The sequence below is a fragment of the Cygnus olor genome, chromosome 10, assembly GCF_009769625.2.
Source record: "Cygnus olor isolate bCygOlo1 chromosome 10, bCygOlo1.pri.v2, whole genome shotgun sequence".
Taxonomy (NCBI): Eukaryota; Metazoa; Chordata; class Aves; order Anseriformes; family Anatidae; genus Cygnus; species Cygnus olor.
Genome location: NC_049178.1, coordinates 9360771 through 9386564, shown reverse-complemented (window position 1 = coordinate 9386564; position 25794 = coordinate 9360771). Strand labels below are relative to the sequence as shown.

Here is a 25794-nt window from a genome sequence, read left to right as displayed (position 1 = left end):
AGCTAAAAGGACACCTTCCAGCTTAAAAGTATCTGAGACTACACTGGGGGAGTATGAAGAGGGAGAAGGAAAACCTGAGTGTTTCAGGTAGCACCATTACCTGCCTGGCAGCATCTCCTTTCTCTATGGGGTGCACAGACTCTTAACACTGCAGAATTGTTGTGAGGCATTCTTCCCTCTTCAGGTCTGATTCCAATTTGGTTGGGAAACTCATTGGCAAGTTCTCCACTGCAAAGAGCTGAGACTTTGTCAAGGCCCCACACAGTCTCCATATAGGAAGTCAGGGGGGAAAAAGTGCAGTTCTGGTCAAATCCTAGCAACAAATCCTCTGCCACTTGGTGTCATCTGTCTGCACTGCTAGGACCTTCTTGTCTCAGAGTTGCCACCTTGACATCCTTTCTACCTTCCTGTGTCTCTGCAGCTGGAGCACCTGCAGTCAAAGACTTGAATGAGCCCTTGGTTGATGCCACTATCTGTGTGTATTCGACCATCACATCCCAGCTGCTGCCCACACCAGCCAAGTCACATTACACCTTTAACCTGAGGGACCTCTCCAAGGTGTTCCAGGGCATGCTCATGGCTGAGTCCAGCAATATCGAGGTCAGTCCTCCCAGCAGCACAGTCATGCTTCTCAGGGGAAGAACAGGAATGTTCCAGTCCAAACTCAGTTTCCTGTTGAAACTGTGTTTTCATACTGTTCAATGGATTTAGTGATGTTCCCTTTGGTTATATCGCCTAGTACTGGCAGTACACAGACCACCCCAAGCCTTCCTTGGTGTGTTATCTGTCAGGTGCGTGGCCACGGGGCGTCAGTGCCACCCAGCCTAGCCATTCATTCCTGCAGGGCTGGACAGAGCCGTAGGGGACTAGATGGGACCATGCAGGGACAGAGGTTTTGTCCTGTTACCAACTTACACCAATGGAGGCTTCTGTCCCTTCAGTTCTCCTGCGGACTTGCTCTGTAGGTCCAGCTTAGCCTGTAGGTGTTGATTTATCACAGAAAGTACTTGGGGATCTGGTTCTGTGCCACACCCAAACAGAAGGATCTTTCCAGAAAATACGAGAACTCGTGAAAACAGTAAAAAATTAAGTCATACTGAAGGAAGGATAAGGACAAACACGAGACTTAAATTTCTCAAAGAAACCCTGGCAGGTGGACTAATAGGGTATTAACTGCAGCTGTAATGAACTTTCTGCAGAGCAGCTGTTTTGACAAGTGTTGCTTTTGAGAAGGGAATGCAGCTTCTTCTGCACAGTTCTTCTCCACTCCAGCTGCTTTCTAGTAGGAATGGGGCTGTCCGTGTGCCTGGCAGGAACCAACCTTCCTGACAGAGAGGCCTTTAACACTTCTCTGCTTCTCTCATGAGGGTATTTTGCTGGGATTTCCTACTAGGACAAATCACACCTGCTGCGACTGTGGTACCATGAGAGCTGTCGAGTCTTCTCTGATCGCCTGGTCACTAAAGAGGACCAGACCTGGTTTGATAACCTGATGAAAAGCATGATGGAGGAACTAGGCACCACTTTTGAGGAGGTTGTCCCTTCCCAGCCAGTTCTGTTTGGCGACTTCATGGAACAAGACGCCCATATCAGACTGTACAAAGAAATCAACAGCCAGGAAAAGGTAACGATCCTAAGAATCATGACAGTATGAATTATGTTCACATCTTCCAAGTCTTCTGCAAACAAAAGAAAGAAGTTAATAATCATGGGGTTGCTAGAACTGAAGGTCTCTGGAATCATACATCGTCCCAAAGCTCTCCTGTGAAATCCTACCCCAGACATGGCTAGTGGTTGCATTTGGTACAGATGGGAATTTGAGGTGGAACAAGCTGTCTCTGCATTGCCTTCCTGGAGGCAGTCTGCTATGCAAAGTCTCCCAAATAAGCCGTACTCAGGAACAAAAAGTGAAATTTGCTGGAAAGAAATGGCACATTACCCCCAAACAATTCTACATTTACCATTAAAGCCTTCACAATTGACCTTTGCAACTAATTAATGTTATTGCTGGATTCCCTGTTGGAGAAGATACTGTGAATAGTTTGGTAGTGGTAATTAAGCAAAGGCAATGAGTAGTGTGTTTTGCGCTCATTATCAGAAACAGGTGATTATCCTGTCATCTCCCCTCTTGTGATAGCTGTGTGACAAGGACCGATAATTAACTGAGCTTCCTAATCCTTTTTGCAAAGGATGTAGGCCTGTCCCCCAGTGAGGTGATCCCAGCTGAGACAGCCAGACTTCCCAAGCTGCTGCACAGTCCCCTGATGCACAAAGGACTTGGTCACCTAGGCAGGGACCTCAGTGCTGTATCAATTCTGGCTGATGTTGCTTGCCCAGGTTTACAGCGAGAGTGCTGAAGGAGTATGACCAAATCCTGGATATCTTTGTCTCATCTGCTCTGCCCTGAGACTGCCATTACAGAGAGCCCTGGAAAAATCAGGAGGCACTGGTTATATGGTTATCCTGTGCAATGGCTGGACCACAAGAGGAGTGCACTTCTCAACCTTGCTGGCCGTAGACAATTATTCTTCCAGCACCTGCCCTTTTATTGTCCTGACCGCAGGACCTGCAGCAGGAGGCAGCTATAGAGCCAGGAAGCCCTCCCAGATGCAGACCCTGGAACACCACAGGTCAGGCAGCCACAGGCTGCTTTAATTTGAACCGTGCCTTGCTGCTTTTCCAGGTAAACAGCATCATCAAGAACAGCAAACTGTAGTTACTTAGCCTGAGTTTAAGGTCTCCATTCAGCAGTTGCTGCCACCACCACCAGCTAAATTGAGCCCGGTCCCATAGCAGTTCCTGTAGGAACGTGGAGCGAACAGAGCCATCACCTCCCTACAGGTAGCTCCCAAGCAGCAGCTGACAGAGGCAGCTACTCCCGGGTCCCCCGAGCACCAGGCTCTGTCCTCCCAGAGGGCTGGCTGTGCTTACACACAATTACAGTCACACCTCCCCACCACTGATGGCTTTTATCTGTTGGACATAAGCGTCTGTTTCTGCCTGCAGCTGAAGATTGTGATTGAGGATTACCTGGAAGAGTACAATCAAACCCACACCGCAGAGCTGAGGCTGGAGCTGTTCATGGATGCAGTGCAGCACATCTGTCGAATCAGCCGGATCCTGCGGCAGGCCCCAGGGAATGCTCTTCTCCTGGGTGTTGGGGGGAGTGGGAGGCAGTCCCTCACCAGGCTGGCATCTCACATGTAAGTGATGGGCTCCATTCATGTAAAGTGGAGCAGCTCCATCGGGGCTGCCTCCAGAGATTCTCTTTTCCTGCCCTTTCTGCTACTGTTTGCACGTTTTTGAGGTTGCTGACTCTTCAGATACAACAGTCAAGAGCTAGGGCTCAGTTAACACGCACATCTACACCAGAAAAATTGGACTTTTGCTTGCTGGTAGTTCAGTTACTGTTGTGTGCATGCAGCAAATTAGCAAATACGATGCAGTCCACATCAACTCAAGGGCCTGTGTAGCATAGTTCTGGGAGAGATGGGGGGCTCCTTCCTTGGAGCCAGGCAGCAGGAAGACAAAGACAGGAGCTCCTAGTGACAAATGATCAAGTGACACTGACAGCCTGGCAAGTGGCGTCTGTGAATATTGGGAGCCAGGGAAATGGGCTGGGGAAGCAAGTTCTTCCAGTCCTGAATATAGGACGTGAACACAGAAAACACAGCCCTGGTGCCCTGGCACACCGTCCTCCAAGTGCTACATCACCAAAAAAAAAAAAAATGTGGTGAATTGCTCTCTTTTACTGTGGGGCTCTGTGTAAGGGTTTGCAGTTGGACACGTACAGTGTGATGCTGTTAGCTAATGAAGTTATATTTCAGCTTCCTATCTAGCTCAGGTATTGCTACTGTGAGTAAAACATATTTTTGGATTGGTAGCTAGAGATGCTCAAGGACAGATGTGTGCTCAGCACTTTGTAGGAAAACAACGTGGTTGAGTCTTCTCCTCTGTGTCCATGATATGCTCAGGATTGACAAAAGAGGAGACTTCCACTGGATGTAACTTCTCTTTCCTTTAGGGCAGATTATGAGTGTTTCCAGATAGAATTGTCCAAAAACTACGACATGACCGAATGGCGAGATGACACGAAGAAGATCATGATGAAAGCAGGCCTTGAAAGTCTACCCAAAACTTTCCTATTTGTAGACACACAGGTATGGGAGTGTTAGCATGATTGATTCCTTCTCATGAGAAGTCAGGAATATACCTCCAAGTTCAAGAAATCCCCCTGAAGAGGGTTGAGGAGCTTGATCCAGGATAACATTGGCTTGTTACTGTAAAGTGTTGCTTCCTAATGACTAAGCCAACTTCTGGAGTTCATGGTTATGCTCCCAATAGGCTTTTATACTGTCTTCATTATCATAGGAACCAGGTTGCTTCTGGCAGTGCCCTAAGCAGTGAGATAAGCATCTGTCAAATGCTTGTTCGCTCATTCTTTTCCCTGCAGGGAGAAGCATATGTGGGCGAAGGTGAGGGGGGGGGCATTGGAGGGTACATTTAGACAAGTAGATGGATGCTGTGTATGACTGATTTAGCAAAGACAGAGAGGCAAGTGTATCTCTGGAGGGGGAATCATCCCACAGACTTGACACGTCCCTACAATTACTCTGCCTCCTGTACCGATGAGCTTTATCCTAATGGCAAAGCATTCTGCTGTGCTGGAGGAACAAAGACCTAGAGCACACGGTCAACTGGAGCCTGCTTACAGAGTCACTATGACGAGGCAGGGAGTTAGACCCTAAATGCTATTTATCTGTAAGAAAACGGTGAATGAGCAGAAGGAAGACTTGTTCCCAGACACCCCACCCCTGAAATGGCTGAACATGGCTGTTCAATTGTAAATCCTGGCCGTGAGACAGAGTATGCTTTACTGGAGCTCAGTGACCACAGAAATTATTTCTTCTAGCAGAGGCTGAGGACTGTATTTATCCACAAGTAATCTACATGGCATGTGGAAACCTGACTCTCTGATGACTTAGGAAACTGCTTTTTTTCTCTTCCTCCCCCTCTCATCTACTTAGATTAAAAATGAATCCTTCCTTGAAGATATCAACAACCTGCTCAACTCAGGTGACGTTCCCAACGTTTACAGTCCTGACGATCAAGAACAGATCATGACAGCTATGAAGCCTGTTGTGCGAGAACTAGGGCAGCAGCCCACCAAGGCCAACCTGATGGCTGCATACACAGGACGGGTTCGCAGCAATATCCACATGGTTCTGTGCATGAGGTACAGCTCAAGGGTAGAACTCTATGCTGCCAATGTTAATTATTCCCTCGTTGTTCTCTGTCTTCCCTCACTCTTTGTCAGGGGAGCTTTATTTCTCAGCCTCTGACTCTGGAGGAGAAGTCACATTTGCATACCACTTTCCTCTAGGAGTAGATACTTTTTTATATTTTTTTTCTGATTTTTAAGATGAAGCTTGATAAGTTTAAGAATATGATTGTATGCAATTTGGATTAAATATAAGCTTCCTCCTTCCTTCATGTGCCATTGAGGTGCTTGCTACAAAAATATCTTGCTTAAATTTGGGGTTCAGTTGCACTGTATTTAATCATGAATGCAGTGTGTAGTCCATGAGCAGTTTACCTGCTTGCCTGCAGAAAAGCTGCATGAAAATACAGGGTAGTCTCAGCACATGTACATGTAGAAGAATCAGGGCTATTATTTTGGTCTGGTGATGTGATCTCTATAGTCCATCTCTTGACATGGACTTCAAATCTTTCATTTCTTACCTCCTGCGTATTCTCCCTAGGCAGGGACTTAGAAAACATCACCCCACCACCATCTTAATCATTCCAGAATATAACCAGGACTTCCAAGAAGTTATCTGTGGATGGTAGACATGGTGGAATACTGCTTAAACTTCCATTCCCTACTTCCCATCCCTCCCTCCTTCCTCAGGTATACCCCCTTCCTTCTTATGCTGTAAGTCATCAGGATTGCTCTAGGGAAGTAGAAAAACTTTATCTTTTTATCTATAGATAGTTATAACATTTTTTTTGGCATGTCTTTCCACCCAGCCCTATTGGAGAAGTCTTCCGTGCACGCTTGAGACAGTTCCCCTCTCTCGTGAACTGCTGTACCATTGACTGGTTTAATGAGTGGCCTGCTGAAGCTCTGCAGTGTGTTGCCTCCTCCTTCTTGCAGGAGATTCCACATCTTGGTGCCAGCACTGAAGTTGTTAATGGGATGGTAGGTGCTACACTCAACACACAGGGCATACAGGAGCTGTGCTCATGTACCACCTCTCCATATGTACACAGATGGGCAACAGCTGCAAGACTTGCAGAAAAGTCCTCTGCTGTAGTAGTAGTGATGTTCCCTAATTGCTTCATTCAAATCCAGAATCAGTTAGCTTTTGGATGCCTTGAAATGGCCATGTTCATTTCTTACCTGCTGCATGTCATTGAAGCCCACATGCACATACTAGCTCTGCTGTGAATGTGTACTTACGCTCTTTGTAATCCTAGCCCTGGGCTCTCTATGGGCACCTCATAGGCCTGCCTAACACGCAGTTCTGGATAAGATTGTTTTCTTTCCTTTCTCCTTGTAGATTCAGATGTGTGTAGAAATTCATCAGAGTGTAGCAAGGAAGTGTCAAGTGTACCTGGTGGAGCTGGCCAGACACAATTATGTCACTCCCAAGAGCTACCTTGATTTCCTCAGCATCTTCAGTTCCCTGATTGGAAAGAAGAAACAGGAGCTGAGGACAGCCAGGAAGAAGATGAGAAGTGGCCTGGACAAGGTTTGTCCCTCACAACCACTGCTCTGAGCAGTGATTTTAAAGCTGCAGAGGTACAGTGAGATGCCTCCCACAGAGCACACACCAGGGCAGCACAGACCTTCCCTGGGGCTCTCACTCTGTTCTGCTCCTGCAGCTCCAGCAAACAGCAGAGGATGTAGCGAGGATGCAGGAGGAGCTGGAGTCCGCCCGCCCTCTCCTGGCACAGGCAGCCAAGGACACGCTGGCAACTATGGAACAGCTGCAGGTACTGCTGCTGGACAGCCCTGTGATTTACACATCTGACTGCTCAGGTTTGCACAGCACACGGGGAGGCCTTGCAGGGATTGCATAAAGTTGTGCTTGATCTGAAAGCATAAGGGCCCCAGATTAGTACAGCAGGTATTTGTGCAGAACAGCACTACCAGGGAGAATAGCCTCTGCTGCCCTGCCCTGCTGTTGGTGGGTACCAGTCAAAACCTCCCAGCCTGCTAGCAGAAGCAATGGTTCATGTGTCCCTGTATGAAGCCACAGCCTAGTGAAGCAGGAAACCAAACTACCAGCTCCTTTTCCTCACTGGTTTAGCTCTTCACAGACACAGACTACTACTAACTCAGTCCCGAGGTGGCCTGAGCAGCTCTAAGACCAGACTGCTGCCTATGCAAGATCTCCTTTCTATGCATCCCAACATCAGGGAGCTGATCCAGCTACAGTCTGCTCCTGCCAGCCCAAAGCTCAGGGACCATCACACAGCCACTCATACCACTGCAGAAAAGGGAACTGTCCTCTGTGGGCTCTCACTATCTTCCCTCCTCATGTTCCTCCCTTTCCTGCCTGTCTCCCACTGTAGAATGGCCAGATTGAGACACAAACACCATACAACTCTGTGGGGGGGGCAACACAGAAGTCTTCACTTTCTCATCTCTCACACTTCCCAGAGGTGGCCTGACCCACTCACAGAATAAAGTTTGGCTATATTCCACATCCCCTCTGCACCTCATGGTAGTGCTTTAATCCTTAGGGGCAGGCAGAAGTGACAGTTACAGAGACAAAAGCCTCAGCACATCTTCCTGTTCCTCCATATCGCTATGCACTTGCTGTCACATCCATTCCCTATGCTAACATGAAAAATGGATAGAGCAGATAATTCCTGCAGGGCTAACACTGTTCCAGGGCAGGCAGAGCTGGAGCTTATGGATCATCTCTGCAATCTGCTGGAGATTGGAGCAGCTAGGCCTCAGCATGTGCCTGCTGGAAGAAAACATGACCTGACAGGACAGCTGTGATTCTTACCTAGCAATGCAGAGCACCAAATAGGTACTGTCTCCAGCCATGCTTCTGAGGCTGTCTTTGCTACTGCAGGTAGACACAGCTGTGGCTGAAGAGACAAGAAATGCTGTGCAGGCTGAGGAGACGAAGGCCAAAGAAAAAGCCCAGAAAGCCCAAGCCATTGCAGACGATGCTCAGAAGGACCTGGCTGAAGCCCTCCCAGCCCTAGATGCTGCTCTGGCCAGCCTGAGGAAGCTAAACAAAAATGATGTTACAGAGGTAACTGACTGGGGGGGTGGGGGCAGGGGGAGAGGTGCTTGTGTTCATGGAGGACATCTCTGAGGTGCATCAAGGCTGGCAAGGCACTGCACGTAGCTTGCTATTGCTGTAGCTGATCTCAACAGTACTTTGCAGCAATTCCTCTTCTATAAGCTTGCAGTATCCACAGCCTTTTTCAGCATCTCCTTCCTTTCCCTTGGGCTCATGCAGTGGGCTGCTTGTCCATCTACACATCCTCCACCAGCCACCTTTTTCACTTCCCTGTCTTTCAGAGAAAGTCATATTGTAGTCAGTTGCAGGGCTGTCCTTGTCCATGGGGGTAAGTGGCAGGCCATGCTATGATGTGGCCCGAGTGTTGACTGCATGGCATGGATATAGATCTAGCAGCACACTGAGTCAGCAAGCTCTTTAGAAAGGGGATCCACCACCAGAAAAGAGAAAGAGGCGAGGGGACTGACTTCAAGGAAATCTGGCTTGAAATAGGATGGTCAGAGAAAGGGTGGTGGTCCTGAGCCTGCAGTGGGAGGTGGCAAAGTCCATACCCATAGCTTAGAGAAACCTCAACAACTGTCAGCTGCAAATACAGTCATCAGCAAGGGATGATGCTGGTAGATATAAGGTATGAGTTTTCACTGCATAGGGTATGACAGCTATGAAGGAGAACAACAGGCTTATTGCTCTGCAACTGTGAATAACAGACTTTTATTCCCCACAAAACATGCACAACTTTTCCCCATGAAGGTTGGGAAAGACACAGCGTCAGTCCACTTGCCCCCCAGCACCAACCCTCTTATAGAGCTGGTGTGGAAAGTCTCATAACTATTCAAGGCTTCCACTACCAACTCACAAGATGCTTCAATTTCTTACACAAACCCACCCATTGGTTTCAGGAAAATTCATTTAAGGATTAAGCCCCACACTTATCTTAAGCCTTGCTGCTGCACCACAACCTGCCACTAAAGCCAGGACCACCAGGGATCTCTCCCAGTCCAAGATTTTTGGCTCAGCCCAACCAGAAGAGAACACCACCTCTACAGCAAGGAGAAAGCACCCCTTTGGCCTACTCTTTTGTGTTGGGCAGCGCCATCAGCAGCCTCTTGGAGGAAGCCAACGCTTCCTTCTCCAGCTCCTCCACCACCTCTCTCAGCCGATCCTCATTGCAGAAAAAATAAATGTAGAGGTTGCGCTCTACCTGCAGGATAGGGTTCTGCAGAGATCTGCGCTTGACCTTCAAGTCACTCAGGAGGTCTGTCAACTTCTGGTAGAGTGTGTCCTGCGTAGCAATCAGTTGGTGCGTCAGTTCAGTGGTCTCCTGAGGGGCAGAACACAAATGCATCTGAATGCACAGAAGGGATTTCTTCCCACCCTTGGAACATCTCAGTCCACCAGAAACAAAGTACCTGCCTGACCCTCACCTCCACCTATATCCAGGTCAAGGTCTCTCTGAACAGATGTGGCTCACTGGGCCACCTTGTCACCTTACTCTCTATAGTTAAGAGCCCATGCAATGACAATCACTCTTGACCACCTCAGCCACTGCCTCACTGTGTAGCTTTCTGTACAAGGCAAGGATCAGGCCAACCTCTTCCCCTTTAGTAGGGTGAGATGCAGTAAGTACCCACCCACGTGGGCCCAGAAGGATGGCACAGCCAGCTGTGACTTGCAGCCCTGTGCCATCCTGGAAGAACAGAAGGCAACCAGAGGTCCTTGCTTACCGGAGAGCAAAGCTGCAGCTGGTTGGAGTTGTTGTACAGCAGCCGGTAGAGCTTCTCTGTGGCAGACTCCAGGGCAGGGAGCTGGGGCATAGGAGCTGCCAGCTGTATTTCCAGTGCCCTCCGATCCTTGACCAACTGGGAACTGTGGGCTGCTATGGCCTCATAGCTGCAGAAGAGCTGCTCATCCCGATCTTGCCCCACCAACACATCCCAGAGCCTGCAGGAGGGGACAGCCAGCCAGAGGTGTGAGTATCTGCCAGCACTGAGGAAAAACAGGGCTCAGGGGGATGGTGTGCTATGGGAGTAGGATGCCAGTGGTCATGACATGATAGTGAGAGGACAGCCGCTCCTTATGAGCAGCCCATGATCTGAGGATTTGGAAAGAGCACCATAGAGAACAATTGCCGAGCTCGCTCAAGAGCTGAGCCTTTATAGTCAGGGACTCCTTGCTGGCAGACACCAACAGCAGGTACTACAGAGCTGTGCAGGAAGGACCGGGAATCCCCTATCAGGGCAGGGCATCCAACCGCAGAAAACATTTGCATTGCCAGAGGAGTTTCAAGCAGCTTCTGCTTCCCACTGGGGCGTCTCATCCTCTTCACGCCTGAAGATGTGCCTCTACATCTCATCCTAGGAAAACTTCTTTTCTCCATACTCCTTCCCTTCTTCAAGCCTGTGTTTTACTGCATCACCCTAAGACAGCCAGGAAGAAATGGATACCATATCCTGGGGAATTTCATACCACCAAGAAGTTGGAGAGGTCTGCACTGGTAGCAGAGCACTACCTGGTAGCTTGTATCAAGCCAGATGCCCTCCCTGTTCCCATGCCACCTCCTCCATGTGGAGTTTGTTCCCCATGCACACACATATCCAGGTCCTTACCGCATGGTGGTGAGGTCTTTGGGCTTTGCCTGTGTGCGTGCACAACCCTTCACGGAGGAGTCGGCCTCTTTGAAATAGTCGTGATACTCTTGCAGCTTGGTCTGGGCATCCTTCAGGAGAGTTTCCATCTCTCTCAGCCAAGCAGCCTTCTGGTCCAGTTCCTTTCTCTCCTGCTTCAGCTGGAGCCCCAACAGATCCAGGCGGCTGTGCTGGCTCGCCAGCCATGCTGCTGCCTCCTCCTGCCTCTGGGCAATATCCTGCAGGCGAGCAGTTTCCAGGCTGAGCTGCGCCTGCAGGACGGGCAGGAGAAAGAGGCAGGCTGCTGCCTTCAGCAGGGGCAGCAGCTGCTGGGCATGGGTGTGCGCGATGTCGCAGCGCAGGGCACGAAGCTGCTCCTGGAGCATGGTGGTATGGCTCTGGAGCTGGGCCTCTACTGCACGCTGTGTGAGGGAAGATGAGGGAGAGCAGTGTCAGGGCACGCTGCTAACGCTGCCTAGCCCAGCCACAGACTCCATACACCTGCAGTGCTCCAGCATCTGGTGGGAGGACTGCTGCGGCACAGTCACACCGCACCACGAGTGTGGTTGGGAAGGAGCACTGACCCTACCTTGTTCTCCTTGATAGCTTTCAGAGTCTTCTGGGCCCACTGCAGCGCAGCACTGTGGCCTTCCACTTTGGCCGTCATGGTTATAACCTCCCTCTGGGCACAGATATACGCTTTCTCCATTTGTTTCAGCTCCTTCCAGTAACTGCATTGGTTCCCTGATAGCTCATCTACATTGGTCCTGAGGCTTTTCACCACCTTTGTTTGACTGGTGTCTGTTCTCTCTGGGGCTTTTTGGCTGCCACCTCTCTTCTCTGCATCCCCCATACTTGGCATCTCACTCCCACTGCTCCCCTCTGCTAGCCGTTCTGCCCTTGAGCCTTGGACTATTATTTCTTGGCTTTTTTCTGCTGCCACCTGCTGTGTCTCTGCACACTCTGGACAAAGAGCTACTTGTCTCCCTTCCAGTATTTCCCAGGCTAAGTCCATCTCTGTCCAAGCCTCCAGCCTTTCCTGCAGACTGCTCTCTCTCTGCACATCTGCCCCCTGAGCATCGGGAGCCTGGGCAGTCCCTGGCAGGACCTGCTGGAAGAACTGCTCAAACACATCTGCCGACTGTTGTTCCAGCTCGATGTAAGAACTGAGGTCCATCTCGTACAGCATCGCTGGTGACTGGTCTTTGCCCCCTTCCCCGTGCCAATTCACCAGCTGCTTTGCAACCTCGCTGATCTGGTTCAGAACAGCACTGGCTTGGAAAACCTCTACTTCCAGGTCCTCTTGAGCCTTCCTCAAGGCCCGCTTCACCACCTTCTCCTCTTTCTGCAAATAGCTCAGCTCCTGCTGCAGACCGGCTGCCCAAACCTGCAGCTTGTTGTGCCGCCAGAGCTGACGCACACGATAGTCCTTCAGCTCCTGGACCTCCCGCTCCAGGGCCTTTAGAGAGGGTCCCTCAGCCTCTGGTATCACGCGTGGGAGCTGTGGGACCCGGTGACACTTCCGCAATGCCTGCTCAAGTTCATCACCTTCCAGGATGGGCTTGCCTGCAGCCACCAGCGCATCGTAGGCCTGCACCTCAGCTGGGCTCAGCACATTCTCCTCACCCACTGTTTTGCAGAACCACTCAAGGAACTGCTCTGTCTCAGGGCAGTCAAAGAGCCAGTCAAAGTCACTCTCGCAAAGGGTTTCTGCCTGGGGGTAGACCAGCTGAAGGGTCTTCACAAACTCTGCTCCTCTGTTGACTGTGTCCAGGAAGGTCTGGGAGCGTCTCTGGCTGAACATGGCAAGGTGGCCAACACTAGAAGGGACAAAGCTGGAGTTATTCTTCCCACATCCATCTCAAAGGTTCTCTAGCAGCACTCCTACCAGTCTGATTGAGGAAAGACTCCACCAGTCTCTCCGCAACTGCTGCAGACCACGGGGTGCAGGCCCTGCAGCATTTCCAGGGTGGGATACAAAACAAACAAGAGCCCTCAGAGCAAAGGAGAAAGCCTGCCCATGCCCTGTGTCTGTACTGCCCCCTTCCCAGGGCTGTACATCTCTGGCTTCTTTATTAAGACACCTACATCCTGTAGATACCAATCACAGAGCACTGGGACAGGTTTTTTCAGCTTACTCACATTTTTCTCCATGCCCTTTCTGATAATCAGCTCTTCTGATACCTCTCCTGCCTGCCTGTGTGCTGCATCGTCTAGGTGTCCTTCCTCTGGTCCAGAGGAGGTTGAGCACCCCATCTCACTGAGGACCAGGCCAACCCATTGTCTTTGTTTGGATTTAAGGTACGAGCAATGCAGCGGCCTCCCCTTGGTGTGAAAATGGTGATTGAAGCAGTCTGCATCATGAAAGAAATCAAGCCCAAAAAAGTGGCAGGAGAAAAACTGGGCTCCAAGGTGGATGATTACTGGGAGCCAGGCAGGGCCCTTCTTCAGGACCCTGGGAAGTTCTTGGATAGTCTATTTAAGTATGATAAGGTAAGTGGTGACAGAGGGAATCTGTGACTAGGGATCAGGTATTGCCTTACATAGCTCCTCCTCACAACAATGAAGCCTAAAGCTCCTTCCAGGCAACACCCTTCAGCAGCACTGGGGATGTGTTTGGCCTGGAAGTCCTCGTGACAGCTGGCTGCTCTTCATGAATTTGGGCAATGGGACCCAGACACACAGGTCCTCCCCTTCTCTCCCTCTGTTCTTTCTGCTTGGAGGAGCTGGATAGAAATCCTGACATGGGATGGGAAGGGATTTACCCAACCCTACAGCAGGGTCTCCCAGGCCTCAGCACGCAGCAGTGTGATTCTCACTCCAGTGAGATGCCTAACCACCCTGACAGGTCCTGGACCAGGCTGCAGTCACTGCGAGAAGCCTTTTCTGACCTCCCTCAGTCAGATCTCTGGCACCCTCATCTCCAGTCTCCTTTGTCTCCCACCATTCCTCACAGGACAACATTGCAGACGCCGTGATCAGGGCCATCCAGCCATACATTGACAGTAAGGAGTTTCAGCCAGCCGCCATCGCCAAAGTCTCCAAAGCTTGCACCTCCATCTGCCAGTGGGTGCGTGCCATGCACAAGTACCACTTTGTGGCCAAGGTCGTGGAGCCCAAGCGGGTAAGAGGCAACATGGCTGGGTTGCTCTTGGCGTTAGGGAATGCAGGACTAGCAGTCCCCTCCTGCAGGCAGTGCTGAGAGTTACTAGCTGTGTTGTGCAAGTCAGGACTTACACTCAGATCAAGCCCTGGCAAAGCCACCAGGCCCAAAAGCCCATTAGCTTAGTGAATTCAGCTTAGGACACACTGAAACGGAGTTAATACTGTGCTTCCAGAGTCATTCCCACGTTGCACTTGTGCTTCAGCCTTAATTCTCTCCAAGCCTAGTGTTTTCTGTGTTATTTTGGGGCAAGCAGAGGAACCTTTCCTTCTTTCCTTCTGTTCAACAGTGGGCCACATCCTGAACTTGTGTAGGCTCGCACAGGCTGCTGGTTTTTTTTGGAGCTATACAGAAAAGCCTTCCTCACACCTGTCTTTATTTCTGGGCTTGCAGAACCTGACATTGGAGTTCAGCAGGTCAACCTTTGTTGTACAGGGAAGGATCTCAGTTCCAGCTAGTGCCCTTATGAGGAAAAAAAAAATCTTCCCCAAACCAGCTTCTGCTCTAAGATCTCTGGCTTTCCGGGGAAGAGCCTGGCCACATGCTCAGCATATCCACTGTCTGCTTGTGTATCTCCTCAGCGAGCCTGGCGGGAGGCAGAAGAGGACCTGCGTGCCACTCAGCAGGTCCTTGAGGCAGCTAAGGAACGCCTGAGGGATGTTGAAAGTGGTATTGCCATGCTGCAAGCCAAGTACAAGAGTTGCATAGCCAAGAAGGAGGAGCTGGAGATGAAGTGTGAGCAGTGTCAGCAGAGACTGGACCGTGCTGATACGGTAGGGGACAGAACCAGGTTCTTCCTGCTTATATGAGACAGCAGGATTTCAGGCCGAGGAGCACAGTGCTGAAAATCCCTGTCCCTGCCACTTCCAACAGCCTGCGGTTCATGGCAATACTAGGTTGGAGCTGGTTGGCCAGATCTCAGCAGCATATTAGGGTTGGTGAAGCTAAGCTTCCCCATGCCACAGCTTTCTTAACTAGCAACGGGGCTCCAGGGACAGCCAAGAGCATCCCAGTACACCCAGGACAAAGTGCTTAAAGCTGGGGACAGGATTTAGGATATGTAGGCACCTCTGGTCCCTAAAGTCACCTGCAGTATTACCCAGAGATTAGCAGGTCCAGGACAGAGCAGCTCTCACCCATGTAACTTATCCCACAGCTTATAAACAACCTGGCCGATGAAAAGGTGCGCTGGCAGGACACCGTCGAGAACCTGGATTACAAGATCAACAACATTGCTGGGGATGTGCTGGTCGCAGCTGGCTTTGTTGCCTACCTGGGCCCCTTCACAGTAAGTGTGCAGTGCTTCCTGCGAGGGGCTCAGTAGCCACTCTGCTTTCCTGGCCAGGTGGGCTGCAGGTCACATTCTGTCAGCTCTTAACCCCAAAGCAGGGTGCAACCTGGTGTACTTCCCAGCCCCTCTGGTAACCTCGTTGCCCAGGATGTCTGCTAGCACCTCCTCACTGTGTGCTCTGAGCAAGGTCAAAGCTGTAACACCATAATCCCTTCAAGCAGGTCACACGGAATAGGGCAAAAGGATGCAATGTCCCTCCTGGATCTCTCTATTCATGCTGGAGGCTACACAGAATCACACTTGAACAGAAACAGGAGAGTGAAATGCACACAGTATAATAGCTGCTACAAAAAGAACGGCTCTGATTGTGCTTCTTGTGGCAGGGACACTACCGCATAGCGCTGTGCAAGGAGTGGCTAAGCCAGCTCTCAGAAAACAACATTCCTCACACCAAGGAACCAAACCTGATCAGCACACTTGGAGACCCTGTGGAAATCCACTCCTGGCACGTAAGTTGCAGAAAAGACAACACCCCAGACTGAAGATGCAGGGGATAGGTCTGCCTCAAGCAAAGGCTAAAACGCTCAGCATGCAATTCACGGGGAGCTACTGTACCAGAGGAGAGACTCCAAACCAAACAGCTCAACAATTGCTGCCAGGGCTCCTTGTACAACGAGCAGGAGAGGACCAACAGCATCCAGGGCAGCAGCAGCTCTGGGGGCATCACACACCTCAACGCACTGGGTTTACGCTTTATGTAGTGCGCCATTAGAGCAAAGCGCCAGCCATAGCATGCCTATGCCTAACTCCACAAGCATGGCTCTGTCCCGTGGCTCAGCCTCTTTTCAGGCAGAACTGCATCTCTGCAGTACCATCATCCCCCACCCAGCCATAAGCATTAGCACACAGGCACCAGGGTAGTAACAGCTTCTCAGGATAGGCCCTATTACGTATCGCAGCTACCGTTCTGGATAACTGAACAGAACCCAAATGCTTGGGACTCCCTGAATCTGGGCCCAAGAATCGATCCAACATACTCACAGCAGGCACACACATTAAAGGGAGAACAGGCCAGTTAGCATCTGAAACGTTAGATGAGTTGTACCACATTTCAAAGCATTCCCAGCAAACAGACTTTTCTTCCCAAACAGATTGCTGGCTTACCCAATGACACCCTGTCTGTGGAGAACGGGGTAATAACCCAATTCTCCCAGCGCTGGACTCACTACATAGATCCCCAAGGACAAGCAAACAAGTGGATCAAGAACCTGGTAAGAGCTGCGGGGCAGAAAGCCAAGCCTGCAGAACTGGAGAAGCAGCTTTCTGTTAGGAGCTGTGCAGAGCAGCCTCAGGTCTTGTGCTGCAGAGCTGCAAGAACCCCCACCACTGCCCCAGCCTGGCCCTTCCAATACCAGGCAGGGACTGCATTCATCCCAGCTGAATTTCCCTGCTTGGGGAAATCAGGGCAGGGAAGCAAGCTTGGGCTTTTGTAAGCAAGTGAGGCCTCTGATTCTGGGAACCTCACACTCTCCACCATTACCCTAAAACAGAACAATACTAGCATGACCCATAACAGCCTTTAAAGCCTCTAGGACAGAGGGCTCAGGGTGACGTTACCCAACTCACGAGCACAATACCTGCTGCCAGACCGCTGGAAACACAGGCCACTACCTCTTCTCTCCCTCCAGAGGGCGACCCACTGCCCTTTTAAAGGGCTACGAGGGCGACTGACAGCTGCTCCCGTTGTGGTCCCCCATGGGCTTTCCCACCCACCTGCTCTCACTTTGCAGACAAATGAAGCTTGAGTTGCCAGTACAGGGCTCTGCAGAGGCAGAGCTGCCTGAAGGAGTCTTTCCTGAACCCCCTCCCCCCCGCCATTTCTGCTGCCCAGCTGGGCTGCGTGTAGTGTCTGGTGATGCCCTGTGAGTGGGCTAAATTTGCCAAAATAGCAAAAAAACTAGCTGAGCAAGAAGACATATAATTTCTGCTGCTTTGGGGAGTTAAATCTGCCCAGCAAGAGGTGTACAGTGCATGTGAAGGGTGGGCAAGGCACATCAGAAATGGGATTAGATGCCCTTGGTTGACTGAGCCTTAGCCTGCACACCTGAGCAAACATCCCATCAGCGAACATGCTGCAGGCCTGGCCCCAAAATTAGGACCCAGGTGTGCCATTCCCCCCATACACCCTTCATCTCCTCAGCATGGTGGGAATAGAGCCCTTAGCAGAACACCTGCACAGCACTGTGCTCTTCTCCATCCCTGCTACGCTCCTGCTGCTTTTCAGGAGAAAGTGAACAGCCTGGAGGTGGCCAAGCTGAGCGACCGGGACTTCCTCTGCAGTCTGGAAAAAGCCATTACTTTTGGGAAGCCTTTCCTGCTGGAGAATGTCGGCGAGGAGCTGGATCCAGCCCTCGAGCCCGTCTTGCTGAAACAGGTTCTTTATCTTGCGGTGGTGAGGGGTGACTGTGGTGGCCAGGCTGGAAAGGGGCTTCCTGCCCTGGGTGCAATGGGACTCGGCGGGTTTGCAGGTCTCCATGGGCAGGCAGCTTTCCCCTGAGTGCTCCCTCTTCGGTGCTCATATGTCTTGGCCAGGGCTCCGACATGTTGGCAGCCTCCCTCGCACCCCAGTCTCCTGCCAGCAGGCATTTTGTCTGTGCCTGGCAGTCAGGGCCATGAAATGTGGAATATAGGTTCAGGCGTTCAGGTCTTCCAGGCACCTTTGAGCTCCTCTGCCTATCTCTTCAGGCTCTCTCCTCACCACAGAGCCCAAGACACAATGAGGTGCCTTCCCTCGCAAGAGGTAGGTGTCCCAGCCCTTCTGCCTTTGTCTCTCTGACACAGACCTACAAACAGCAAGGCAACACAGTGCTGAAGCTGGGGGATACAGTGATTCCTTACCATGAGGATTTCAAGCTGTACATCACCACCAACCTGCCAAACCCTCATTACAGTCCTGAAGTTTCCACAAAGCTCACCCTAATCAACTTCACCCTCTCGCCCAGGTACGTGCTTACTCCTGTAGCTGCTCAGCCTCATTCCTCACTGTCCTCAAGCTTTTGGGCTTGTTGTCCCTACCCTCGTCCCTGTGGCTTTTGTTGCAGTGGCTTAGAAGACCAGCTGCTGGGACAAGTGGTGGCTGAGGAGCGGCCAGACTTAGAAGAGGCTCGAAACCAGCTGATTGTTAGCAATGCTGAGATGCATCAGGAGCTGAAGGAGATAGAAGACCAGATCCTGTATCGGCTCAGCTCTTCTGAAGGAAACCCTGTAGATGACTTGGAGCTCATCAAAGTGCTGGAAGCATCCAAGCTCAAGGCAGGGGAGATCCAGGTAGGAGATAGGGGTGCTCTTCCCCTGCAGCTGCACATCCCCTGCCAGCACTGCACAAACCACGATGTCTACTGTGTCCCTCAGGCCAAGGTGAAGGTGGCAGAGCAGACGGAGAAGGACATCAACGCCACACGCTTGCAGTACGCGCCTGTCGCTGTCCGCACACAGATCCTCTACTTCTGTGTCTCAGACCTGTCCAATGTGGACCCCATGTACCAGTACTCACTGGAGTGGTTCCTCAACATCTTCCTCATGGGGATCAGTAACTCTAAGAGAGCAGGTGCCTGCCTGAAATGTCATCTCCTTCATCACACCATGTTCCTGGCCTAGAAGCTAGGGCCCTAAAGAGTAAAGGCAAACGTGCCCACTTGCCTCGGCTTTCAGCATGGCTCAGAGCTGCCCGTGGTTGTGTCCGCACAGCAGGGTAGTTGTGGGCTCAGCCTGCCCTCCACTCGCTTCCCCACTACTCTGCTGCCACGGCTGACCAGGCTGGAGAGGTGTTAGTGCCACTCACAAGCTGCGTGCCCTCTTGGCATGGTGTGGTTCTGCTTCTCAGGGAGCTGCCTCCACGCACAGGTTCTGGCTGCTGCTGTCAGGCTGCAGGAGCCCACCCCTGCCTGGCCGTGCGTGCTAGGCAAGGGGGTATCGTGGTGGCTGGGCCCCTTTAGCCTGCCGTGGTGCAGTGACTCTCCCGGTGCTGGGGCAGCGCTTTCTTCCATGCCAGCTCTCTCCTGAGCAAGAGCAGAGGCAAGCACCTCTTCATCGACCTGCAGAAAATACCCCTTTGGGGGCTGCTTTCTCCAGGTATGACACCTGTCCCGAGCCCTTCCTCTGCCATGCAGTGATCACACACCCACACCAGCAAACCTCTGGCACATCTGGATGGCACACTGAATCTTACAGCCTTTATCAGGGGTTTCTGTGCTAAGTCTGTGTTTGAGGGTAACATCTCCTCTTCCTAGGCAGAGAGTGGCTGTGTCCCTGTGACCGGGCACTGACAGCACCCTTGCACTGACAGCGCACCCTCTGCTTCATCCACCACCCTTGTCTGCTTGCTGCCTTTTTTCCAGATACCGTGAAGGAGCGAATCACAAACATCAACAACTACATCACCTTCAGTCTGTACAGCAACGTGTGCCGTAGCCTCTTTGAGAAGCACAAGCTCATGTTTGCCTTCCTGCTTTGTGCACGGATCCTGATGAATGACGGGCAGATTGATATGGTGAGCAAGTCACCCCAGTCCTTGAATATGATCCCTGCGGGGCAGCTCAAGCCCAGGTGGTCAGCTCCCTCGCTTAGCATGCTGGCATGGAAAAGGACCCTTGTTCCCTGGGGCTGGGCATCGATGTGACAGGCTGGTGGGCAAACCTAGGGCTTTTCTGTTCATTCAAGAGCTCAAACCTTTCCCTGTGCCTATATGCAGGCTGCCTAGCCTGAACCACTGCAGCTTCTGCCAGTCTGCTGCTAAAGTTAGTGAGTTCAGAAGGAGCAGGCAGGGATTTGAGGCTGCAGCACCACAGAGGAAAGCTAACAGCGACTGAATGGCAACGCTGATCTCACCAGACCCTCTGGTTCACTTATGCCTCCACACACTCCCCTGGCCGGAGAGGCAGCCAGAAAGTTGCTACAGAATATTTCTGAAACGTGGTGTGAACCCACATGCTCTGGGTCCAGGCAGGTAAGCTGCAATCCCTGACCTGTTCCCAGGAGGAGTGGCGGTACCTGCTGTCAGGGGGAGCCATAAAGGAGATGCGGGAGAACCCAGCTCCAGACTGGCTGTGTGAGCGAGCGTGGGGAGACATCCTGGCCTTGAGCAACCTGAAGAACTTCTCTGGCTTTGCAGATGACTTTGCAGCTAATCTTGAAGCGTTCAGGGCCATTTTTGACAGCCCTGAGCCCCACAGGTAAGTATCCCATGCTTTGTTGATCTTGCTGTACTGCACCTGGCATGTAATGGCATCCCTGGGAGAGCACGAGGAGCCAATCCAGCCAGCTCCACTCATAGTGCCACAAAAGGGAGAAAGACGAGGCATTGTCTTGTCTCCTTAAGGGTAGAGCTTGCCTGTGCAGGCCTGGCTGGGGTTTGGGTTTCTGGCCTGGTTGCTTGCCCACGGCAGAGCCCAGAAGCAGCTGTGGCTCTGGTTTGCCCACTGATGGTTTCAAAGCTATGGACAACAACCTCAGCCAGCTGGCTGGATGGTCCTTGATCCTCCTGAAACCCCGTGGCTTCTTGCAGGTAGCTTGGGTGCTTCTTGAGGAGCTGCAGGATCTGATGCATTCCCCCCCCCAAAATACATCTAATTGCTTTGCAGAGAGCCCCTGCCCCAGAAGTGGGATGCTGGGCTTGATGCCTTCCAGAGGCTGCTGGTTCTGCGGTGTCTGCGGGGAGATAAGATCACCAATGCCATGCAGGACTTCGTGGCACTGAACCTGGATCAAACCTTCATTGAGCCGCAGGTACCAGCCAGACGGAAGCAATGTTGGGGCCAGGAGGAGAGCAGGAGGCCTCAAGCTGGCTGCGAAGTGGCCGTCAGCATTTCCCAGTTGCAATGAAGCTGCTCGTGCCTCTCTCCAGACATAGAGTTAGGGCTGCACCAACAGAGTCCCCAAAGCTGGAGAATACTTCTGTCTCAGAGGAAGGATATCCTACCTCTTGTCCACAAGTTAAACTGCGCTGGGAGAGAGCAGTTAGTGTAGGCGTACAAGAGTTTAAACAGCAAATGGGAAAGTAGTCACTGCCCTGCCCGTAACCCTGCCCAAAGGAGAGCTGTACCAGGCCCTTATTGAACGTGCTTCTGGCCTCAGCCCCCAGGACCACGCTGGGGACACAGAGAGGAGCTGGGGGTCGGGTTGGGGGAGGCAGTGCTGCGTGTGGTGCCACAACACAGCCATGGTGCTTGCTCCCACTACAGTCCCTCTGCTACAACAAGCTGTCTGTGTTGCAGACCACTGACCTCTCCGTCGTGTTCAGGGAGTCCAGCGCCACCACCCCGCTTGTGTTTGTGCTGTCCCCAGGCACTGACCCAGCTGCCGACCTTTACAAGTTTGCTGAAGAGATGAAGTTCTCCAAAAAGCTCTCTGCCATTTCCCTGGGCCAAGGCCAGGTAAACTGCTGGTGCTGACCCGGGGCAGGACTGTCCTGCTAGCACTCCTGTGATCTCACCTGGCTCCAAGGAGGCCAAACGCCCTTGCAGGACAGTGACAGCATCCTCCTGCCCTAGGGCCCTCACTGTCCAATATTCTGCTAGCTGGAGGAGCCAGTTCATCAGGGAGGGCTGCAGCTGTTCCCCTGATAGAGCCCTCCAACTTCCTGAATCCATCCCAAATTCTTCCATTGCACCCTCCCACACCACGGCCCACAGAGCTGGTGAGCTGTGAAGGGCCCTTGCTGCACCCTCAGCAGACGGTGGTGGTTCACTTGTGCCCCAGGGACAAAGCCAGGCTATCGATCTGGAAAGGGGTCCTGCCACCCAGCGGCATTCTCCCTGTCCAGCTCAGCAGGATTCAGCCTGATGGACTGGGGCCTGATCTCCTCTCATCTGCCCCCTCAGGGCCCCCGTGCTGAAGCCATGATGCACAGCGCCATGGAGCAGGGCAACTGGGTCTTCTTCCAGAATTGCCACCTGGCCCCCAGCTGGATGCCTTCACTGGAGAGACTCATCGAAGGCATTAACCCCAACAAGGTGACACCCACCCCCTGGCTGAGGAAAACCTTTGTTCCCACCCCACACACCAGGGTGGCTCTGCTGCCCAGCAAGCAGGTTGCTGTGCCCCCCTGGGATCTCCTCCTCCAGCTGCATTGCTTTGCAAGCAGCCCTGTTCCTCCAGCTCTGTGAACCAAAGGAAACCACCTCACCTGGTGGCCACTGGAGCAGGGGGACATGACATTTGCATCTCCCCTCTCACAGAGGCTGCAGCTTTGCTGCTGCTGTAGCCATTTGCTGAGGTTTCCAGTCTTTGGGCTCTTTGGTGTCACACACAGCCTTGGGGTTCCAGCAACTGGAGGCTTGCATTGAGCTGTTTTACCCAGCAGCTTCCCCTCTGAGAGGGAGACTGGAGCACCAGGAGGAGCCCAGACCTAGTTCCAGCCCACCCACAAGTTCCCCAACAAACCATGGCATCGGTGCAGGGAGCACTCACTGCCTTCTGACCCTCTAGGTGCAGCAGGACTTCCGCCTCTGGCTCACCAGTCTGCCGAGCAACCACTTCCCTGTGTCCATCCTCCAGAATAGCTCCAAGGTGACCATTGAGCCCCCCCGTGGGGTCAAGGCCAACCTGCTCAAGTCATACAGTAGTTTCAGTGATGACTTCTTGAATTCCTGCTCCAAGGTAAGGAAGGCCCAGGTTCTGCTTCCCAGTCTGTGCCCGCTCCTATGCACATACTCCCCCAGCCGTTGCTTTTCTTTGGGTACAGATCTTCTCTCCTAGAGCTCTCACATGCCAGAAAAGGGCTGGTGGCAGCTCTCGTAAGCCTACACCTACTCTGTGAGGAACCAATTAGAAGTTTCAATATGAGAAACAGAAGCAACAGTATTGTGGAGGCCTGGTGAAGACACTTGCAAATTTCTTTAAGCAAGGGAGCAGGCCCACAACCTTCCCTAGTGCAGCAGCTTGTCTGAGGTTTCTACCCCTCCGGGCTCCATGCTGAGTTGGCGCATGTCATTTTTTCCCTGCCACCAGGTCCCAGCAGGAGCTTACCTCATCCAACAACATCTCCTCCCAAGCTGAGCACCTCTTCTCCCTGCTTCCCTTCCCACAGGTCACGGAGTTTAAATCCTTGTTGCTGTCACTTTGCTTCTTCCACGGGAACATGCTGGAGAGGAGGAAGTTTGGGCCTCTGGGATTCAACATCCCCTATGAGTTCACAGATGGAGACCTCCGCATCTGCATCAGCCAACTAGAGATGTTCCTGAGTGAATACACAGATATCCCGTACAAGGTGGGTGTGTGAGCTGGCCCCTCCTGGGCAGAGAGCAGGCTCACGAAGCGTGCACGGGATGGAAAGCCGTTGTGGGGTCCCTCACAGGTTCTGAAGTACACGGCTGGGGAGATCAACTATGGCGGCCGCGTGACTGATGACTGGGACAGGCGTTGCATCATGAATATTTTGGAAGACTTCTACAAGCCGGAGGTTCTAATTCCAGAGTTTGCTTATTCTGAGTCTGGGATCTACAAACAGATCAGTACTTCCTCAGACCTCAATGTAAGTACTTGAGTAACGGTACGCAGCTTCATAAATCTGGGCGGGGATGTCACCTTAGTACAATGGGGCTGTACTTTTCCCTGAAACCCACAGCTTTTCCATTTCCCTGGGGGAATATAAGTTTGTAAGAAACTGGGGATCATCAGTGGTTTTTGGGAAGCTGCATCTGATTTAAGCAACAGGAAGAAAATCTTGTCCATGTGCACAGGAGGAAGTTGTAGCTATTGCCAGAATTCCCCATCTGAAGGCAGTTATACTCTGAACCACTTTGATGTCACATACCTAAAGTGCCTGAAGAGCTTTGTGCAGAGGCCACTACAGGAGGCTCACTGCCAAGCTGTCCACTCTTGTAGAATATATTTGTTTTGACACAAGTGTGATTTAATTCCCCAGTCAAACCGTGAACTAGGGCTACAGCTTTCGTTCAGCCACTACAGCTGGCTCAAAGGAGCTGCCACCCCCGCGGCGTCCCCTTCTGCATCAGCCACTGCCCCTGAGTCAAAGCTGGGAGTTACATTTCCTGGCTGAACAGGAGACAAGGAGCTGTGTAAAAGTCAGAATCTCAAGCCCTAAGACAAGGAATAGCTTCCACCTGCACCCGCAGGTTTGCGGTCTGCTGGGTTTAGCTCATCAAGCAGCCCTGGCTTCAGTTGTTTCTTTCTGGCCAGGCCCATGGCAGCCCTAAAGGGTACCACAGCTCCAGGGCTCCCAGACCTACCGTCTGCCTCACAGCCCTTGTGGCTTCCTCTCCAGGGGTACCTACAGTACATCAGAAGCCTGCCGCTCAACGATAGCCCGGAGCTCTTTGGTTTACATGAGAACGCCAACATCACCTTTGCTCAGAAGGAGACCTTTGCCCTGCTGGGGGCCATAACGCAGCTGCAACCCAAGATGTTGACACTGGGCGGCCGCAGCAGGGAGGAGGTGGGTGCCCCCTTCCCGTCCGTACTGTGCCGTGAGCGGTACACACGGGAACACCGGCTTTCCGCAGGAGCAACGCCAGCGCCACGCTGCCTTCCAGCCGAAGGCACTGCCATCCGGGTGGTGGTTCTCTCCCGTCCCAGCGGCTGCGGCCGGCAGGATGCTCACCTGCTTGCTGCTTGCTTTCCAGCTCGTGGAGGAGACCTCAAGGGACATCCTGGCAAAGCTGCCTGCCCCCATGGACTTGCAGGAGGTGATCCGCAAATACCCACTGCTCTATGAGGAGTCCATGAACACGGTGCTGGTGCAGGAGGTGATCAGGTAACCCCCTGTGGGGTCCTGTCCTGGGCCAGCAATCTGCTGGGCCCTTGGGGAATGGCAGGGATGTGTGCGCCCCTGCTTCCACCCCCGCCCCCTTCCCCAAGGAACTTCATTACTGAGCGTGGCAGGGAGGTGGCAGCAATGGTAATGACTCTGCTGTCCCAGACAGAGCCTTCAGCTGCTCCCTGTTGTGCAGGGGCTGATCCGTGTCTCCATCTGCTACTGGCAGCAGTCCAGGGCTTGGGGAGGGAGGCAGTTACAAGGACCCCATTCAAGAGGATGGAAGACAGAGGTTACATGGGGCTTTGCTCATCGTACAGCGAGCCAGACCCTCTGGGCAGACACGGTGATGAAGCCCTGTACCGGGTCACTCGGATCCCTCTGCAGAAATACCAGCTTTTTCTCTGTAGGTACAACGGTCTTCTGGAGGTGATTGCACAGACACTGAAGGATTTGCTGAAAGCTCTCAAGGGCCTGGTTGTGATGTCTTCTCAGCTAGAGCTGATGGCCGACAGCTTGTACAACAACGCCGTCCCTGCAACATGGAACACCAAGGTACAGCCCAGCTGCCCAGGGGAGCTCACCCGATCCAGGGGTGAGCTGGACAAATTCCACAGCTGGGCTGTGCTGTCTCACACAGCACAGACTCCTGCCCCTGGGGCTTGCAGATGTCC

At 52.3% G+C, this 25794-nt stretch overlaps 2 protein-coding genes across 10 annotated transcripts in view; one reads left to right on the top strand and one right to left on the bottom strand.

Annotated features, from left to right (window-relative positions):
• DNAH1 (dynein axonemal heavy chain 1) overlaps window positions 1-25794 on the top strand; it is a 77703-nt gene that overhangs the window by 50055 nt on the left and 1854 nt on the right. For 6 of the 7 annotated variants that reach the window (XM_040569292.1, XM_040569287.1, XM_040569289.1 and 3 more), the window contains 30 exons: window positions 422-600; window positions 1394-1624; window positions 3007-3203; window positions 4025-4160; window positions 5028-5236; window positions 6031-6202; window positions 6564-6755; window positions 6889-6999; window positions 8094-8279; window positions 13196-13387; window positions 13851-14018; window positions 14639-14830; window positions 15214-15345; window positions 15732-15857; window positions 16500-16619; window positions 17633-17782; window positions 18190-18350; window positions 18450-18675; window positions 18760-18955; window positions 19746-19897; window positions 20383-20579; window positions 20988-21132; window positions 21621-21779; window positions 22227-22358; window positions 22834-23004; window positions 23435-23614; window positions 23702-23878; window positions 24632-24802; window positions 24990-25120; window positions 25531-25675. In XM_040569292.1, the coding sequence (XP_040425226.1) occupies window positions 422-600; window positions 1394-1624; window positions 3007-3203; window positions 4025-4160; window positions 5028-5236; window positions 6031-6202; window positions 6564-6755; window positions 6889-6999; window positions 8094-8279; window positions 13196-13387; window positions 13851-14018; window positions 14639-14830; window positions 15214-15345; window positions 15732-15857; window positions 16500-16619; window positions 17633-17782; window positions 18190-18350; window positions 18450-18675; window positions 18760-18955; window positions 19746-19897; window positions 20383-20579; window positions 20988-21132; window positions 21621-21779; window positions 22227-22358; window positions 22834-23004; window positions 23435-23614; window positions 23702-23878; window positions 24632-24802; window positions 24990-25120; window positions 25531-25675 (5036 nt within the window). The remainder of the gene's footprint in view (window positions 1-421; window positions 601-1393; window positions 1625-3006; window positions 3204-4024; window positions 4161-5027; window positions 5237-6030; window positions 6203-6563; window positions 6756-6888; window positions 7000-8093; window positions 8280-13195; window positions 13388-13850; window positions 14019-14638; window positions 14831-15213; window positions 15346-15731; window positions 15858-16499; window positions 16620-17632; window positions 17783-18189; window positions 18351-18449; window positions 18676-18759; window positions 18956-19745; window positions 19898-20382; window positions 20580-20987; window positions 21133-21620; window positions 21780-22226; window positions 22359-22833; window positions 23005-23434; window positions 23615-23701; window positions 23879-24631; window positions 24803-24989; window positions 25121-25530; window positions 25676-25794) is intronic. The other variant, XM_040569291.1, reaches the window with a different exon arrangement.
• Window positions 8966-17776, bottom strand: LOC121075745 (HAUS augmin-like complex subunit 3). 3 transcript variants are annotated; one of them, XM_040569297.1, is made up of 5 exons: window positions 16966-17776; window positions 11484-12714; window positions 10877-11316; window positions 9995-10211; window positions 8966-9591 (listed from the first exon to the last, which is right to left on the bottom strand). In XM_040569297.1, the coding sequence occupies exons 2-5, from the start codon at window positions 12696-12698 to the stop codon at window positions 9340-9342; spliced, it is 2124 nt and encodes a 707-aa protein (XP_040425231.1). In that variant the 5' UTR covers window positions 12699-12714; window positions 16966-17776; the 3' UTR covers window positions 8966-9339. The 3 variants fall into 3 exon arrangements, with proteins under 3 accessions (XP_040425231.1, XP_040425234.1, XP_040425233.1); XM_040569300.1 differs by having other exon boundaries at window positions 8966-9552; XM_040569299.1 differs by having other exon boundaries at window positions 16975-17776.